The sequence below is a fragment of the Sorex fumeus genome, unplaced genomic scaffold, assembly GCF_029834395.1.
Source record: "Sorex fumeus unplaced genomic scaffold, SorFum_2.1 ptg000045l, whole genome shotgun sequence".
NCBI lineage: Eukaryota > Metazoa > Chordata > Mammalia > Eulipotyphla > Soricidae > Sorex > Sorex fumeus.
Genome location: NW_026606102.1, coordinates 18,580,888 through 18,600,234, shown reverse-complemented (window position 1 = coordinate 18,600,234; position 19,347 = coordinate 18,580,888). Strand labels below are relative to the sequence as shown.

At 52.4% G+C, this 19,347-nt stretch overlaps 1 protein-coding gene across 1 annotated transcript; it reads left to right on the top strand.

Annotated features, from left to right (window-relative positions):
• Positions 1–363: 363 nt before the first annotated feature.
• LOC130031087 (sodium/glucose cotransporter 4-like) lies at positions 364–18,953 on the top strand. Its single transcript, XM_056122336.1, has 14 exons — positions 364–525; positions 1,871–1,942; positions 3,132–3,236; positions 3,499–3,663; positions 4,714–4,819; positions 5,514–5,592; positions 6,216–6,423; positions 6,525–6,660; positions 7,139–7,246; positions 8,408–8,558; positions 10,673–10,841; positions 12,636–12,851; positions 14,767–14,926; positions 18,748–18,953. Exons 1-14 carry the CDS (start codon positions 364–366, stop codon positions 18,951–18,953), a joined length of 2,043 nt encoding a protein of 680 aa, XP_055978311.1.
• The last annotated feature ends 394 nt before the right edge of the window (positions 18,954–19,347 follow it).

The window sequence follows — 19,347 nt, the reverse complement described above, 5'->3', positions numbered from 1 at the left end:
TGTAAGTCTATCTTTGTGTACACTGTGTATGCCCCTATGTGTGAAGTGTGTGTTTACATGTCTGAGTGTATCTGTATGCATTGTGTTTGCCCTTGTATGAGGTACATGTAAGGATGTGTCAGTGTACACTGTATATGCCGATGTATATGTGTAAGTGTGTGCAGACATTGTGGCATGTGTGCTTGCAGTGTGACAGGGAGCATGTGTGTAGAAGGGAGCGAGTGTGGGAAAGAAGTGTCAATCTCCATGGGGCTGTGGGTCTCAGATCTCAGTAGCTCCTGGCACTTGGGCTGTTTAATCATTAAAGGAGAAGCTCAGAGCCAGCGGGCCTCAAAGTCCAGCTGGCTTGACAGGCTCCGGCAGATGAGTGTAGAGCCGTCGGCAATGGGGCTGGGCACCTCAGGAGATGGCATGGGGACCATGGAACAGCCACCCTCAGTGCTGGCCTCTGGAGTCAGCCTGCATACCTATGATTTTGTGGTTCTGGTCATCTACTTTGTCTTTGTCATCATCGTGGGGGTCTGGGTGAGTCTGGCCACGATTGAGACTGGCATGAAAGTAGGTCATGAAGATGGGGTGGTGTGCCAGGACCCGGGCAGGGGTGACAGGGGCTTTGGGCACTTCCCCTCTAGCTCTCCTTTCACAGCTGATGCCCAGAGAGGACTGTGGCTCACACGAGGTCACACAGCAAGGCAGACATAGGCAGGGGTGCCTGACACCTCATTTCTGCCGCTCTCCCCAGCCAAGATACCCAAGTCCAGGGAAGCTCAACCAGCCCTCCTCACTCTAATCTCCCAGCCGAGGGGCAGAGCTTCCCAGAGTTGCTGGGGCTCCAGGATGGCAGGGAGGAGCCAGGTGGACCCACGGTTCTGCCTCCTCTGTTGTTCTGGGAGCTGGTGCCGTGAACCATAGAACAGGGCTCATGGTGAGTTCAAGGAAGCCTAAGCTCAGACCCCAACCCTGGCATTAGAGCTGCGTGGCCTCTCCGCGCACCCCGTGTCTTAGCCAGCCTGAAGAGTCAGGGACAGCACCGCAGTGGTCCTGATAGAGCCACAACATGACTCACCCAGGCACCTGGTGTGGCGCCAGCTCTTATCACAGCTGCGTTCCACTGCCCACCAGCACTTTAGACTCTGCTGTGGGCTGGGCCGGCTGCTGACTCAAGGGCCACCAGGAGATTATCGGGCTGGAGCAAACCTGGAAAGCATCTTGGCCTCAGTTTCCTCATCTGTAAAGAGAGGTGAACAGTTCTGCCTTCCAGCGCTGATCTGAGGAGGTTGTGGATGCTGGGCACTCAGATTTCAGCTCCCTGGAGACAGGACAAGCTTCTGCTCACCTTCCAGCCAGGTTCCTCACCTGCAACCTGATTCCCATTGCTCAACTGGCCTCCCCGAGGACATGATCAGGAGTAGTGCACAGGCACCAACTCCAGCTCACACTGCTGCCCCCCTCCCCCACCAGCTGCACCCTCTGGGCCTCAAAGCTTCCACCTGCCTGGCCTAGCTCTCTCGTGGTCACCTCTGTCTGAAGAGCCCATCAAAGGCCTCTTCCTTTAATCAGGGCCTCTAGCTCCTGCTTCCTCACTGCCCCAGCCCTCTCTTCCACTATAGAAAGGTTGTGGGGTACACTCTCGCTCTCGGGAGGCTTGGAGAGCCAGGAAGGATGAAGGGACTGAGCATATGATAGTAGCTTCTCCTCACAGCCACAGCTCTTTCCCGGAGGCTGGGGCTGGGGTGGTGGGCTTGTTAGTCAGACTAACCCACTACCCCGGAATTACTGGCCAGCTGCGACCTGTGCCATGTCCAAGAACTGGGGGTCTGTGTGGGAGCCAGAGTCTGGAAACCCCCATCCCTTGTTATTTCCTTTCCAGTCTTCCTTTCGTGCAAGCCAAGGGACCATCGATGGCTACTTCCTTGCTGGAAGGTCCATGAGCTGGTGGCTGGTGAGTCCACGTTCCCCCTCTGCCCCCACTGTCTGTCTAAACTCCTCTTGCAGAGACAAGGCCCGTTGTAGGTTTCCTGGCTCTGGATGCACCTCAAAGGCCAGATGCACCCCATCTCCTTAGAGCTCTTCTTCATGCACAACTCGGTCAAGTGTCCACTGGGCATGTCCATATGCAGGCACTGAGGGACACTGAACTTGAAGAAGTTGAGATGCTCCACTTGATATGTCAAGCTGGCCAGACATAACATGGGGAAAGGGAGCCTTGGGCTCTGGAGTACTGAGTGGAAAGGGAGCTTTATGGTTTCTCAGGAGGTGGCCCAGACTCCTAGCTCTGAAGAGCAACAGAGGATGTGAAATCATCCACACAAAATCCCCAACAACCTCAAGAAGCCCATCTTGAGACATTTGTGACCCCCAATCTCTCTCATCTCTTCCCCACTTGGATCTCAAAACCAACTCCCTCCTCCTGAGCTGAGGCGGAGGGAGGGAGCCAGTCAGGCCCTGCCTAGAGCCCTTGTGATGTATGCATGCCTGGAAGGTGTGGCCTGGGCTCCTGAAGAAAAATTAACTTAGGGGCTGGAGCTATAGTAGGGCGTTTGCCTTGCACGCGGCCAATCTAGGTTCATTCCCAGTATCCTATATGGTCCCCTGAGCACCGCCAGGAGTAATTTAAAAATTGGCTTCGCTGGGAATTTCTTAGTTCTTCAGTCCTCTTGCTGCTGCCTTGCTCTGGGCCTGTGGGAGTCAGAGGGTCCAGGGCCTCCCCCACTCCCTCTTTGAGGACCTCTGCTGAGCCCAGCTCCCTTCTCTCTGGAGGCCCTTGGGCAGATGGTGCCTGCAGAGCTTCCTCCTGCAGGCATGACTTATTCATGCTCCCCCACTTTGCCTTCACTCACATCACCAGAGACTTTGCTTCACTGATTCCTTCCTGGTCCATCACCAAGATTTTCCCTCCATCACCCATGGGCATATGCAAGAGCATGTGAAATGCCTCTCACAGTGTCCAGCACACAGCTGCTGTCAAGTTTGTCCCTTCTTCATTGTCCCTCCCTGCCTCTGATGGCACCTTTTCAGAATCCAGTTCCTGCTCTCTCTGCCTCCTTCCGGGCATCTGAAGTTCATGGTCACGACTCCTGATGGATACAGATTCAAAGTGACCTGACCATTGACCCCACTGTGCCTTGCAGATCGGAGCATCTCTGATGTCCAGTGATGTGGGCAGTGGCTTGTTCATGGGCCTGGCTGGGACCAGTGCTGCCGGAGGTCTTGCCGTGGGAGGCTTCGAGTGGAACGTAAGGACTCTCAGGGAAGGGGTGGGGGTCTGGGCCCTCTCTACCACACCCCTCCATGGTTTCAGCACTGGAGGGTTAGGGTGCTGGGGAGGCTGCAGGGTGTGTGGAGGAGCCACTTCACAGATGGGAAGATCAAGACCTTGGAGCAGAGGGACTCAGCAGGGCCTAGGAGGAGTTCAGGGTGTGCCGCTCCCTGCCCAGGCTCTCCCTCAGCACAGAGCAGTGACCCCAAGGGCTCATCTTTCTTCTCCCCACTCACCAGGCAACCTGGATGCTTCTGGCCCTCGGCTGGGTGTTTGTCCCTGTGTACATCGCAGCGGGAGTGGTCACAATGCCGCAGTACCTAAAGAAGAGGTTTGGGGGCCAAAGGATCCAGGTGTACATGTCTGTCCTCTCTCTCATCCTCTACATCTTCACCAAGATCTCTGTGAGTTCCCACGCTGGCGTGGCTGTCTCTTGGAAGGGAGGAAAGAGGGAAAGAAGGAGAAAAGGAGGATGAACCCACATTCTCACCTTTGATGCCTGCTGCTCCTCCACAGTGGGGCCATCAGAACAGAATGATAAGTGATGGTGAGGTGAATGACAGTGTCTCCATGCAAAGAACCTATAGTCTAGAGTTCATTCATTCATTCATTCATTCATTTGATTTTCTATCAGTCCCATGCATGAGTGATGGAGAATGTCACCGTTCCAAAGTCCTTTTTTCTCCATTGTCCTAAACGCTGACTGGACCAAGGATCTGCATCTCTACAGAGGGCACTCTCTGGGACAGGGAGGAGGTTTGGGTCCCCTACCATCAAGCCTCCTGCTGTTCACAGGGTCCCCCATGAAGTGTTCTCTGACAAGTGGCAGAGGAGGTCACAAGTTGTATTCTAAAGAAACAAAGAGGGTGAGTCCACAGCCTCCTATCCCACCAGTGCCCAGAAACAGTGCCAGTAATTGAGTGTCCCCCTCTTCTCAGACACTGAGCCCTAAGATTCTCTCAAGACTGGGCTTCTTCCCTGTAGCTTTAGCCCCATCAACCCCGCTGCAAGACACTGCAGCAGCTGAGGTGTGCTGCTGTGGGGCCGTCTGGAGCCCTCTGGGACCCTACTCTCCTCCCAGAGGCCTCTCTTCTAGTCCAGCTTTCTCCACCTGCCACTTTACTCTCTCCCCATTGTCTTCAAGGCCATCAGTGGCTCTGTGCTACCAGGCCAGGCTCTCAGCCCCATAATCCATGCAAAACTCCAGGGGCTGGCAGGATGGTTGACTCTGAAGGTCTGAAAGAGTGACTCTTGAGATCTATGGACGAATAGACGAATGCTGGCATCTGCAGGGGTGAATGGCTCTGGGGGTCCCCACAATTGAACCCATGCTCCTCAGCAGGGCACCCAGTTCTCTCCATGCAGGATGAGGGCTGACCGTGCATGGCCCCGCTGGCTCAGTGGCCATCCAGAGGCCTTCGGGTCACTGGGACTCCTGGCCTGGCTCTCCACAGACAGATATCTTCTCGGGAGCTGTCTTCATCCAGATGGCCTTGGGCTGGAACCTCTATCTGTCCACTGTGGTTCTGCTGGTGGTGACGGCCGTCTACACCATCGCAGGTAGGGGAACAGGCCACATGGGGAGCAGAGTTGGGGGGCAGACACCGTGGGGGACCAGAAGAGGGGCTGGGGGAAATAGATGTCCATAGAGAAAGCTGACCGAGAGGCTAGGGAGAGCAGGAAGGACAATGCCCAGAGAGACACTGAGGCAGGAAAAACTAGGAGGCAAGAATGAAAGGTTGGTCTGTGAGAACAGGGGAAATGTGATGGAATTAGTGAGAGGGAAGAGAGGCATGAGATGGGCACACCAGGGCACTGGGACATGCCAGAGCACTGTCCTGGGCTGTGGTCACTGCATCTGCCCTGACAAAAGTCACAGGCCCCTCCAGTGCCTGGACCTCTGAGGGAGTAGCCAGGGCTTGTGCCCACGTACAGGAACAGGAAGGGAGGGGGAGTGACCTGGTGCTGCTAAATCCCAGCCAGGGGCACAATTGGGGCATTGCCAGCCAGGAAGCCGCAATGTGAAATGCCCAGAAGAGGGACTGGAGGCCACAGTAATGGAAAAAATCCCACTCTGCCCACCCTCATCCCCCGCACATGTCTATGCCATGGCACAGAGTTGGCACAGGAGACAGACAGTGGCTGAAGCTCAGGGCCTAAGAGGCCCCATCGTCCAGTCTGGTGTATCCTTGTGGTCAGGGCAGACCAGAGACGCCCCCGTGCTGCCAATTGACGAGCCCTCTCCTCATCACAGGGGGCCTCACAGCTGTGATCTACACAGACACTCTACAGACAGTGATCATGGTGGGGGGAGCCCTGGTCCTCATGTTTCTGGATAAGGAGGCCTGGGGACACCTTCCCACACCCCTATGTTCCTCTCCAGTCTGTCTTTGGTTGTCACCTCTTTGGTTTGATAGAACTTTCCAGAACATGGAGCCATGTCCCTGATCCCCACCCCTCTCACACATACACATATATACACATGCACCCCTTCTGGGACATGCACAAACCCTTCCAGGTTCTCCTCTGCATGCCTCCTCCACATGCACACACCCCTCAATGCTTTACACACACACATACACACACACACACACACAAAACACACACACACACACGCACCTCTTTGGGCTTCCAAGAAACAGTAGTCTGTCTACTCCATGTTAAGGGTCCCAAAGCTGAGGCTATATCCTCTCAATCACATAATAGTTCCACGTTCTGGGACCTCTCTCTTTCTCTCTCTCTCTCTCTCTCTCTCTCTCTCTCTCTCTCTTACCCTCTCTCTCATTCTCTCATTCTCTAAATCTCTCTCTCACTCTCTCTCTCTTGCTCTCTCTGTCTCTGTCTCTTTCTGTCTCTGTCTCCCTGTGTGTGTGTGATTGTGTGTGTGTGTGTTGGGGTGCATATGACGGGCCCTTGGGGTGTGCGGCACCCATATTCTCTGTGCTCTCTCACCCGCAGGTTTCCAGGAGGTAGGCTGGTACCCAGGCTTAAAGCAACGATACAGTCAGGCCATCCCCAACATCACCGTCCCCAACACGACCTGCCATCTCCCTCAGCCCGACGCCTTCCACCTATTCCGGGATCCTGTGAGCAGGGACGTCCCTTGGCCAGGCCTCATTTTTGGGCTCTCAGTGCTGGCCACGTGGTACTGGTGCACAGACCAGGTGATGCCCTCACAGGACTAGCTGGGCATAGCAGGAATGAGAGTGCCCAGAAGAGGGATGGTCTGAACTGCCCGAGCACCACCTCTCTGCCACCTTTGCAGGTCATTGTGCAGAGGTCTCTCTCAGCCAAGAATCTGTCCCACGCCAAAGGGGGCTCTGTGCTGGCGGGCTACCTGAAGATGCTGCCCATGTTCTTCATTGTCATGCCTGGCATGATCAGCCGTGCCCTGTACCCTGGTAAGTTCTTTGCTCACTCCCATTGATGTAGGGCTCGGGCTAGTACATTTTCCATTAAAAATATTGTGTGAAATGGTTTCAGTACAACTGAGGCCCCCAGAATTTCCAAAGGGGCTACAGGTGGAAACCACATCCATGGAGGTCATTGCAAAGGGTAGGAGGCAGCCCGTGAGAAGGGGACACCAAAGGAAGGAAAGAAAGAAGGAAGGAAGGAAGGAAGGAAGGAAGGAAGGAAGGAAGGAAGGAAGGAAAAGGTGAGAAGTATAGTTCTAACTCCTCAGTGCTTCCCGGTAGTTGCCTTCGATCAAACCTTTCTGGCAGGCTTCGAGGCTCATAAAGACAAGAAATAACTCAGAAGCTAACTCTTGTACTGGGACTCACAGATCCCCTGGATGCTACCTCTGTCAGAGTGACCTGTCTCTGTGGGAAGCAGGGCTGAGCACCCACTCACCCTGTCCTGCTGTTGCTCTTCCTGCAGATGAGGTGGGCTGCGTGCACCCGGACATCTGCCAGAGAACCTGCGGGGCCCGTGTGGGGTGCTCCAACATCGCTTACCCCAAGTTGGTCATGGCGCTCATGCCCGTGGGTGAGACCCCCTTGCCTTTGGGTTGACCTTCATGCCCACTCCACGTCCTCACTGCCTGCAGGGTTTGAACACAGATTCACAGGGGGACTAGAAGTTTTCAGTTTCCCACCACACACACACACACACACACACACACACACACACACACACCTAAGAATGAAGGCACACACACACAAACACACACACACATGCACACACACACTCAGCACAAGTGTCTGCTAGAGCCACTCTGTGCCCTGCTCTGTCCTGGACGTTCAGGGAACCACAACAGCTCCCACCCCACCCCTGCACTCAGCTCTATGCAGCCCAGGGCTCCCCAACAGGGGGCTCAATGATGGAGCATGGGATGAGTGACTGGGGGAGCCCTCAGAAGTTCTTGACCCAGCCAGGGGAGGGTCAGGACTTCTCAAAAGGAAAGGGAGGCATCTTGAGCTTATAAGAGGAGGGTCAGTCATGGGAAGTAGCACTCTGGGGGAGCTGAGCCATGTACAAAGTCCTGGGCTATACATCATGTATGCAGGATCTTTTTATTTTTCAACTGGAAGTTTGTGGAAACTAACTCCCTTTACCCATTCCCCCATGCCAGTACTGCACCCCCAAAGCAGGTGGCCATAAGTCTTCCCTCTAGACTCTACCTATGAACCCGGTTTCTGTGCTTTTGGTTTAGATTTCAAAGGTAAATGTGCTAATAGGGACACACACACACACACACACACACAACTTTGTCTACCTTATGTCCTATAACACAATGCCCTAGAGGTCCATGCATGGTGCAGATAGCAACACGGGCTTATTTTAGAGGCAAATTCATTTTCCACAGCGTCTCTAGGCGTCTTACTTCCTTTGTCCACTCGCAGATCATCTCTGACATTTCTTTCTGACCTGAGTGAGCTTTTGTGAATCAAGTTCTCCCGAATGTCGGGAATGTAGGTATCCAAAGGTGGACAGACATCATTCGTTCTTGAAAACCGCTTCCCCTCCCCTCCAGGGTCCCACGAACCGGGGGACTCCAAGCTTCGACACTCAGACCGAGGTGTCAAGGCTGCAGAGTGCCCGACAGACCGCCTTGCCGCAAGGCCCTGCCCGGTGGGCTTCTCTCTCCACGCCACGCCCTCCCGTGGCCCCTGGGAGCGGCCCCCGCAGCACCTCCTTTCTCCCCAGGTCTGCGGGGCCTGATGATCGCCGTCATCGTGGCTGCCCTCATGAGCTCGCTCACGTCCATCTTCAATAGCAGCAGCACCTTGTTCATCATCGACGTGTGGCAGCGCTTCCTCAAGAAGGCGACAGAGCGGGAGCTCATGGTGGTGGGCAGGTGCGCGGGTCCATCCTTCCTCCAACCTTTGAAGATAGTGGCCCCTGCCCTGGGTCCCTGCAGGCCAGTAGAGCCCCAGGGACCAAGGTCAGCAGTACACAGCTAAGCCCCTCCTCTGCTGAGTCCCTACTGCTCAGGTCCACTGCTCCCCAGGCGGGAAATGCCTCCCTTCCTGGCCAGGTGAACCTGCAGAGAAACTGAGGAGCTGACTTTCTTTTATTAAAACTGACTGTGAGGGGCCTGGAGAAAGGGAGGCTTTAAAAAAAGAAAGGCGGGAAGTCCAAGTGGGCCTGGCCATGCCAGGAAAAGCCCATTGGAACCACTTGGGTCACGCCCCTCTAGGAGCCCACAGACCAGGAGAGCTGGAAGGCTCCTTATTTTCTCCAGCACACCCTGAACACCCATCATACATGTGACCTTGGCGCCAGGACCAGGGACACCTGTTATGGTCCTTCCTGAGGATGCACGTAGTTTGAGATAGGCAGAGAAACGTGGATCTATTGGTGAGATCTGCCTCACTGAAACTCTTTCCAGCAAGAAGAATTGTTTGCAAAAGATGCAGAGCCTTGAACACGGAGCTAAAGGATTTGAACTTTATATCCTGGGCTTGTTTTATGCTTTTCTAAGTATTACTTGATGATTCTGGGAGATACCTGGTGTGACAGAACACCCGACTAGTGTGTACAGGATCTGAATTTGATTTCCAATGCCACATACCACTGCACCCCACACCCAACTCCAGCACCTCCAGGAAAAACATCTATTTCTTTTGTTTTGTTTTGTTTTAATTACAGCTTGGTCTGTAATTTTTGTTTTATTTTGGGGGAGCCACACCTGGCGGTAGTCAGGGCTTACTCCTAGCTCTGCACTCAATAATCAATCCTTGCAGTGCTCAGGGCTATCAGGCATCAAACCCAGGTTGACCACACGCAAGGGATGAACCCTACCCGCTGTAGGTATCTCTCCAGTCGTGGTCAGTGATTTGGCTTTTTCTACAGAGGCTGTGCATTTTGGAGTTTGGGTTAAGGTCCCTTTCCGGAATCTTCGCTTCATAATTCCAACTCTATTTTTCAGGCTTCTGGACCAGCATGTTTAGCCTCCTTTCCTCTGCCCCTGCACTCACTCTGCCTTCCACCAATGTGGGTGCATTCTTCCTGGGGCTGCTAACTGGATTCCTGCTGCCTGCTCATCAGTGCCGGCCTTAGGGCAGGGACTGACTGAAAAGGGAAGGAATGAGTGGCAGAGAAGCTCCATTGGGTAACTGCAGCTCCAGTGGGGGCTGAGAGATAAAATAGGACAGAGCACAGAAGAGAACAGGTTGTGCAGAGATACTTGATGGAAACTTCCTTTTAACTATTTATACACTTAACTGGCAAATTTTACTGCCCCTGATTTCATTAATTAGTGGTGTTTGGGTACTATCACCTGGTCATCAGTATTATTGCACCTAACACACCCAGGAAAAATTTTTTTCAATTGTGCATGACATCTGACAATGAAGAAAAGGAGCGACACACACACAGAGAAAGAGAGAAAGAGAGAGAGAGAGGAGAGAGAGAGAGAGAGAGAGAGAGAGAGAGAGAGAGAGAGAGAGAGAGAGAGATTCAGTGTGGATCTGGGGATCTGAGTATTTGTCCCTGATACAGGATCAGTTAAGGACTGTCAGGAACTTTGCCCTGCTCTGTGGAAATTCAGGAGAAAGGAGAAAGGGTTGAAGCTGGAACAACATATAAGGGAGAAGTTCCTAGAGGTTGGAGTTCAACTGGATAAGTGACTTCCTGCGCAGGCCAAGCTCAGACCAGAGGCCATATCCTGAGGAGGGTGGTGTGGGAAGAGGAACGGAATTTTCCCTGACAGCAGGTCTGTTCAGGCTACATGACCTGAAAGGCAAAAAGTCAAAAACCAAGTTTCTGAAATTCTAATTAGATTCTAGTATCTATTTAGGATCTAGTAGTTCTAATATTGAAACTTTAAGAGTCTGCATTTCTGGACCCTTAGCCTTTGAGGTCCTAGCCACTAGCATTCTCTCACTCAGCAACCATGCATTCCCACCTTTCGTCTCTTCCTGGTTCCTTTCCCCTGGCCCCTCACAGTGCCCTGTGCTCTCTTGGCAGAGTGTTTGTGGTCTTCCTCATGGTCATCAGCATCCTTTGGATCCCCATCATCCAGAGCTCCAACAGCGGCCAGCTCTTTGACTACATCCAGTCAATCACCAGCTACTTGGCCCCACCCATCACTGCCCTCTTCCTGCTGGCCATATTCTGCAAGAGAGTCACGGAGCCTGTGAGTAGAGCCTCACCGCTGCCTCCTCCTTGCCCCTGCATCCTCCACACACCAGAGGGGCAAGCCCATGACCGATTTCTGTGACCTTGGGAAAATCTGCCACCAACTCAGGTCCCCATCTGTAGCACCTGGACTAGATTCCTATGTTTTATGCCCTCATTGCTGATTCCCACCAGAGTGGCTATGAGCATGCTGTTTGAATTCCATGGTCTGCATGCCAGGGTTTACATGCTTCACTGTAATTAGCCACCCATAAATTAGTGGGGGTTGGGGAGGAGAGATGATTCAATATCAATCAGGGTGACATCTATTAGCAATTAGGGTAACAGCTGCACTGAGTAAGGACCAGGAGCACTTTTCCCTGAGGCAGCTGGGAGAAAATCAGGGCAGCTTTCCTGGACAAAAGAATATCTGAGCTGAGTCCAAAGCATCAGTGAGTATGAGATGAGCTTTCTCAGCAGGAGGAACAGGATGTGAAAACATAGGTGGCAATGAGAATTTCCTGGGGTCTGTCCATCTCTCACACTCTAAGTGGGCAGCAGTGATGAAAGTGAAACCAAGGGTGAACATTGAGGTCACCTACTCAGGGCTTACTCCTCACACTGCACTCCAGAATCACTCCTGGCAGTGTTCAATGGACCCTTATGAGCTACCAGGTACAGCACCGAAATCTGACGCCAGCCTGAGAAGACCCAGGGGACAGGAGTAGCAACCTGGTGCTTCCCAGAAAGCCAAGAAAAGACAAGTCCACATTGCTGGTTCTTGGTTGGGGAGGTAAGGGACAAACACTTCAGTGCAGGCTCCACAGGAGCCATGAAAATGTTATGGGCACAGCGGAGAAATCACTACAACCAATCCTGGGGGAGATAAACTGGGCAGAGGGTGGGGAATCAGTTCCCCACCCAGAACAGGATACTCAGCAGAACTAAATGCCAGATATTCCTACTTATGTCAGAAATTTTAACATCAAGGGCAGTCTATTTCCCCTCATGTTTTAAAAGAAAATTTGGTTTTTGAGCCCCACCCAGCAGTTGCTTGGGGGTTTCTCCTGGCTTGGTGCTTTGGGGACGATGCAGTCCTGGCAATCATAACTGGGCTCCAGCTGCAAAGCCTGAGCTCTAGCTTTTGTTTCACCTTCTCTCTCCTCTCTCTCTCTCTCTCTCTCTCTCTCTCTCTCTCTCTCTCTCTCTCATCTCTCTAGTTCCCCCTACTACTACCACCCCCACCAGCAGCTCATTTTCAAAAACTCAAGTCATCTACCCCTTATAGACTGGAAGGAAGAGACTAGAGTCAAATGATGCTCTGAAGAAGTGCTGGGGCGGAAGAGCTATTTTTTTGTTCCAAAGACAAAGAAAGATAGTGGAAGGTCAGGGATGGGGAAGAGAAGCAAAAGAGAAGCAACAGACAGTAAATGAGTGCTGTGATTTCTGACTTCACAGAAGACCGGGAGGGGGGACCAGAGTCCCCTGCTTCCTACACAAGCTCCTTCTGTTCTAGCGGAAGTGCCACGGGCATGCTCAGGGTCTCAACATCTCCACATTTCTCTGTTCCCTGTGAGGATACTCCAAGTCCATAAACTGAGTCTCTGCTCCTTCTTTCTGGAATGGGGTCCAGATCCCAGCCTAGTCCATGCTGTCTTGCAGTGAACCTCATCACTGCATCCTGCATTGCAGCTGCAGAGGGCACAGCCGCAGGCTCTGACCCTGGGAAGAACAGCCACTTCTGGCGGGGAGAGGGGTTGGAGGGAGTCTCACACCTGGTACCCAGCCCTGCATGTGTCCCCTCTCTCCACAGGGTGCCTTCTGGGGCCTCATCTTCGGTCTGGCCGTGGGGCTGGTGCGCCTCATCCTGGAGTTTGCATACCAGGTTCCCGCCTGCGGAGAGGCTGATGGGCGGCCAGTGCTGCTCAGGGACATCCACTACCTCTACTTCGAGTTGCTCCTCTGTGGGCTAATGGCTGCCGTCATAATGGCTGTCAGCTTCTGCACGCCCCCAATCCCCGAGGAAAAGGTAAGTGTCACATGGGAACTCAGTCCCACCCTACTGCAGGGTCCCCTGCCCCTTCCAGCTCTGAGTTCTCTCAGTGAGCGAGGGGCTCCTCTGGCCATCCAGATTGGTACAAATACCGGAGTCTTCAGTGACTCATTTGGCTGGAAAGGGACTCTGCAAAGAACTCTGCGTGACAGACTGTGGAGGTCGCAGGATGCTCGGGCCCCTAGAACTGAGGCAGAACCCAGCACATGGTGCCTGCACCCAGCGAAAGCAAAGAGAGTGAAGAGGGGGGAAAACCCAGAGGAGACAGTCGCTCCTAGGGAGCCAGGCAGCGCCACTGCAGGGTCCCTCTGGGCCCAACCTGGGAGGATAATGGTGTCCAGATGCATGGATCTAGCTCCAGCCCCAGGCCCAGGCCTATCCTTTAGAGTCTGGGGTCCTTGGTTTGAGTTGCCAAGGCCTGGCCAGAGAGATGGCAAGGGGGCTCCGTGACAAAGGCCCACAGACTGGGGGGGGGGCTGAATTACAGAAATGTATTTGCTCATGGCACAGTGGTTGAGAGAGAAGCTCAGGCACCAGTGGGCTTGGTTCTTGAGGCCTTTCTTCTGGGCTTGTGGGGCCCTGTGCTCTGTTTTCATGTGGTTCTACTCCACGCTCTCTGTACAGTCCTACTAGCCTATCTGTTGAGAAATAGGGGTAGTTCCCAAGCTGTGATCAGGGGACCGGGGATGTTGATTCTGGTGATAGATGACAAAACTGTGTAGATCTGAGGTTCAGTGATCTGACCCAGCAGAGCTCAGAGACCAGGTGGTGCCAGAGATCAAACTTGTAGCCTTATGTATGCAAAACCTGTGCTTCGGCTCTCAGAGTGAACTCTCCAGCCCTTGAGTACAGGTGACTCCTCAATTCTCCATCTCCAGCCAAAGTCTCTCTCCCAAAAACAAACCCCCCAAACCCTTAACACCCTGATTTCCCAGACCAGCCGACAGGCTCTGGTAACACAGAATTTACATAATGAAAAAGCAGCATGGTCTCCCCAGAACCATCACGCACCCCACAGAGTAAGGTGCATGGTGGGGGGGTATCCAAGAAGAAGGCCCTGCACTATCTGTATCAAGTGGGGAGGCAGGGTGGGGATCTGGTTTGACCCCTAAAAAGGAGCTCCCTGGAAGGGAAAGAGGGTGGAAGGAACGAGGGTCAGAGCTCAGGCATTACAGTTCCTCCATGTATAGGAACCAAGAACCTACCGTGTTGTTCTCTGTCAAACCATTTAAGGGGAGGTGAGAGGAAGTCATGGGGCTATCGAGGGACACCTACTCATTCCCCTCAACTATAAATCTCCGCTTATAGCCCTATGGACGCTTTAAGCTCCCCAACATGATGTGTGTGGATGACACCCCCTTACACTCCTCATTTTGTCATTTCCCAAACCCATGCCTGCTCCCACCCTTTCTCTACCCTTTACCACCTGATGGTCCAAGGCAGGCTCCTGAGGGTCCCAAGAGCTGCTTTTCTGCCTCAGCCTGACCTACTCCCTGTAGATCCCTGATCCTTTCCTCACCCATTTCCCCCATTTTCTTAGGTGCTTCCTGTGGCATGCCCCAGGCAGACGCCTTCTGGGAGATCTCTCACTCCCAGAACTGACAGCATCTTCCCAGGTTTGAAGTTCGCAGCCACTCTCCAGGGCCTGTAAGTTTTGTGGCATCATCCTAGCAGTGAATCCATGGAACATGGGGCCTGTGTGTGCCCAGCACAGGCCTGGTGTGGAGAAGGGCCCAGGGCCTAGGAGTGCTGGGGCTCCACCACAAACCCCTACCTGTGCTGTGTGTGCCCACACTCCTCTGGGAATGCAGGGTCCTCTTGCCCTAGAGCAACATTTCTCCCCAAAGGCAACGAAGTAGACAGGACAGGACATGATTTTCTTTCCCTCCAGCTTGCTCGCTTAACATGGTGGACCCGGAACTGGCCCTGCTCTGAGGGGGGAATGGAGACTCCAGAGCATAGCCCACAGGCCTCGGAAGTGCAACCTGGGGAGCTCCCTGCAGGGGGCAGAACAGCCAAGAGCTCCAATCAGGACCCTGAGCAACCCCAAGGTAGGCTGGGGGATTATCAGAGAGCTGTGGTAGCAGTAGACAGCCTGCTGTGGGGTCCCACAAACTCCCATGAGGTTACTGAAGTGAGGTCTCTGAAGGACGTATCACCTAGATATCTTCCTTCCTCCCTTCCCACAAGCCGATTAACCTATTGAGAAGGAAGACAAACAGGTAAGATCCGGGACCAAGACACCAGCCTAGGAGAGTGTGGGAGGACAGGCATCTCCATGGGGAGGTGAGTGCATTCATCCTGAACCCCAGGACTTGCACGAGGCAGAGACTATCCAGGTGTCACCTGCATTGGGTATCAGGGTTCTAAGCCAAGCCTGACCCCCTGGGTCTTCCGAGATCCACTAGCATGAAGCCTCTTCACCATGCACATATGTACACACACACACACACACACACACACACACACACACACACACACTATGGTCTCATGGACTAGGTATGGGCAGAAAATCAAATGATGTTCAGAGGCTTTCCTAAGGCTTAGTTCTGCCTCAGCCACACAGGAGCTTAGCCATACTTGGGCCAGCAGCCAGGACTGGCAGTGCCCACTATTCTTCCAGGCTTCCTACCAGCACTGCCCTGGGCTCCAGTGCTGGTTGGAAACATTACAGACACATTCAGTCACCTCAAGATCCACTGTGTCTAAAATTGAAAATTCATTATAGACAAACTGTAGCTTTAACCTTCCTCTGGTGTGACTAAATACATCAAATAATGTTGATATTCATGATATTTTATGAAGACATAAAAATTTCCCAAACTAATAAACTTCTCATGGAAAATTTTAATTCAAACAATTAAAATCTGGGGTTTTTGAGATAGTCCACCTTAAGTCACTTGGGTGCATGGGGTCAGCCCTAGCACCATATATGTTTTCTGAGGATCACCAGGAGTGATCCCTGAGCACAGAGACAGAAATAAGGCTCGAGCATCAACAATTGTTATCCCAAAACATAAACAAAACAATTAAAAGAGGTTTGAAAGTTCAAGTTCAAAATCAATTTAACTCACCCTTATGAGTAGAAATTCAATGGCATTTAAGTCCTACATTTACTGTTATGTCTTAGTGAGAGGGAGAATTAATGCTGGGTGGAGTTGAGAAGGAATGCAGTTGGAGCTAGAAAGAGTGACTTTCTGGCAGTTGCTCCCTGACACTGGACCGCATGCCAGAACTGGATCCAGGACCTCCTGCATCTTCCCTGCAACCTCTGTCTCTGGTGGCACACAATTGCTTGGAATTCCCACAAGAACCCAGTCAAGATTGTGAAAGCATGTCTGCTGGGCCAGCCTGGCTGGCAGCAGGACCTCACATGCTTAGGGCCTGAGAAATCCTTCTTTTGAGGTCCTGAGTTCTGGGAGAGACAGAGAGAGAGAGAGAGAGAGAGAGAGAGAGAGAGAGAGAGAGAGAAAGAGAGAAAGAAAAGAGAGACTTGTCTTGGATTAACATCATATGCTCCCAGACCCCAGGGTCCCAGACATAGTGTTTCTCGCTCCACTGGCAACAATTGAAAGCCAATGCTTGAATACAAGGCACCATCCATGGCGGGTTTTGCAACAGCACAAATTTCCAACATTAAAACTACATGGGCCCACTTCAGAAAGCACTACCAAAGTACCAAGTTCCTTCCATAGCCTCATCTGTGGCCCCAATTCATCACATTGTTTTGTAGTAAGTCTTGTCTCTGCTTCACATGTTGTGGTCCATTCACCCTATGTTAGAAGTCTCATAATTGCTTCTCTCCCTAGTGTATCAAGGACCAGATCAAAACACCTGGGGATACAGAAACAGCAATCTGAGAAAGCACAAGCTTTCTGTAAGTGAGGCAGCTGCTGATAGAGGATAGAACTGGGCAGGAGATCCCAAAGGGGAAGAGGGAAGGCCCAGCTTGTCCCAAGCCAGGGTGGGGCCCAAGATAAAGCCTAGTGACAAGGTGGCTGGCACGCAGCCCTCCCTGGTTGACTGTACATGCTGGGGACAGGGCTTGTCCCTCTAGAAGCAGAATAAAGCCTGCTTCCTGCAGGATTCCTGTTGCCAGAAGTCTAGTTTAATGGATCAACTGGGACCAGAAGCTCAGTGAGGGAAATCCTGCCTCAACTACAGGAGGAAGGGTGGGCAGAGGCAAGGAGAGGCCCAAACTCTTTCCTGCCGAGGGAGTAGGGTCTGTGGAAGAAGTCCCTCTCTCATAGGCCATCTCGGTTGCTTCCAGGTTGAAATGCAAAGTGGCCACACAATTTGAAGCTCTCAATATAGAAAGTTGAATAAATGTAAATAAAGTAAAATAGATACCTCCCCTAAAGTGTATACGGCCATATTCTATTACTCAAAACATGGGTGGATTCAGATTAAGCAATTAATCAGAGTACCATTGGCTTGTCAGGACAATATGGCTTCTCCAGCTTGGGCAAATCACATGCTTTGTATTCAAAAGATCCAGGTTCTATTCATGAAACCACACACTTTCCCCAGGCACCACTGGGTGTGACCTCCAAAACCTGGGAGTAACCCCTGAGTACTGCCTGCTTGGCTCTGGACACCCTACCCCAAAAAACTGCTCACTAGCTTGTTGAATGATCCAAGCAAGTGCAACGCTTAAAAAGCTGAATTACTGGTGTTGGTTTTGGTACAGCTCTGGGGCCTGTGACCAAAAGTCTCCCATCTCATCTCCATATTTGACACTCCATAGTGACATGGAACATACCAACCATTTAAACAGCAAAGCGTTTCCACTCCCAGTTAGAAGGATTTTTAACATTCATTTTATGTTAATATGTTGGGCTGGAGCAATAGCACAGCGGGTAGGGCGTTTGCCTTACAAGCGGCCAACATGGCCGACCCGAGTTCGATTCCTCTGCCCCTCTCGGAGAGCCCGGCAAGCTACCGAGAGTATTCGATATGCCAGACACAGTAACAACAAAGTCTCCAATGGAGACGTTACTGGGCCCGCTCGAGCAAATCGACGATCAACGGGAGGGCCTTTACTTTACTTACTTTACTCTGTTTAAGGGGTGGGGTGAGTCAAAACATCAATTTTTGTTTATATTTCATATTACTTGTCCATACTATCTACCACGGAGCCCCAGAATAGCCACCTTAACCCACTAATAAGCTTGTGCTCAACACAACCCTGGGCAGGGGGTGGGGGTGGGGGCAGAGGCTATACTTATGGCTGTCCCCCAGCTCTGGGTTTACGGATCACTCCTAGTCACATTAAGGGAACCATATGAAGTACCAGAGATCAAATCCTGGCCAGCAACATCCAAGGCAAGCACATACTCACTGTACTATTTCTCTGGCCCACCACTAATAACTTTAATGCTTTGTCAAATCTCTCTTCTCTAGAGAAGAGTTACATGACATTGACCGAGGCAGGTATGACCCATAGCTGGGAGTGGCAGAATGAGAGATTAGCACATGGCCTCAGTCAGATGAGGGAGGAAGGCCTAAGAACAAGGTGTATGCACGAGCTCTGGGCCTTCCCTGTAGGGCACCCTGGTCCATCTTCGCTCCCTCTGTAAAGTGAGTGGGGCAGTGCTCAGAATTGAGATGAGCAGCATTGTGTTTCTGAGCCCCCCAGAGATGCACCTTTAGAGGACAATGCCAGGGTGGGATGCAGGGTCAAGGCTCATGAAGACTGTCTTCACTCAGCATGACAAAAAGGTCATGGTTGCCAAAAAGGTCAGAGTCCTGCATCCCCTCCTATCCCGCATTTCGTTCCTTTCTGGGCCCCTTATGTTTCCCCCTGCTGCTTTCCTCTCACTGCCTTTTCTCCGCTGAGCCTGGGTTCTTCTTTCTACCCATCTGTCTCCAGCCCTGCACAGGTCCTGGACCCAGCGACTCTGGGGCTGGCTCTGTGGATTCTCAGGTGCTGAGCAGGTGCTGAGCCTGGCAGAGAAGGCAGCGCTGCAGCAGAAGCTGACGAGTATTGAGGAATCGCCATTCTGGAGAAGAGTCTGCAATCTGCAAGCTGTCCTCCTACTGGCCATCAATATCTTCCCCTGGGGCTACTTCGCATGACACCCCAACCTGGGAGCCCGCCCACAGGTTCGGTACAGCTCTGGCCTCCAGGGCCGCAGAGACAGACTTGCTCCTTGCTGGCTCTCCCAACTCACAGAGGTAAGACTGTTGGAGACCCCTGAGAAGTCCACACACTGGTCAAACAGGAATGCCATGGCAGAGGGAGAGGACAGCGGCTGCTCTATGCAGCGGGACTCACACTGACGCTCCTGACTCAGGCTGTTCCCTGACCTACAATTCCCCAGCTCTTCCCTTGTGGGTATGTCCAAGTTATGTGTGTGTTGAGGTCAGAAAATATTAGCTGTGGTTTCAAGAAGCAGCACAAAAATGCAAATTAAAGTGAAAGTGCGTCTTTGCTCTTAGCCTGCTACTACACTTCCCTTCGGCTCCATCT

Excerpts from the sequence above, each read along its gene's own strand:
- LOC130031087 (XM_056122336.1), top strand. The coding sequence starts at position 364 with ATGAGTGTAGAGCCGTCGGCAATGGGGCTGGGCACCTCAGGAGATGGC. Across the intron at positions 5,593-6,215 it reads GCCCTGGTCCTCATGTTTCT|AGGTTTCCAGGAGGTAGGCT; the intron begins GGATAAGGAGGC and ends TCTCTCACCCGC. Across the intron at positions 12,852-14,766 it reads CCCCAATCCCCGAGGAAAAG|CTTGCTCGCTTAACATGGTG; the intron begins GTAAGTGTCACA and ends CTTTCCCTCCAG.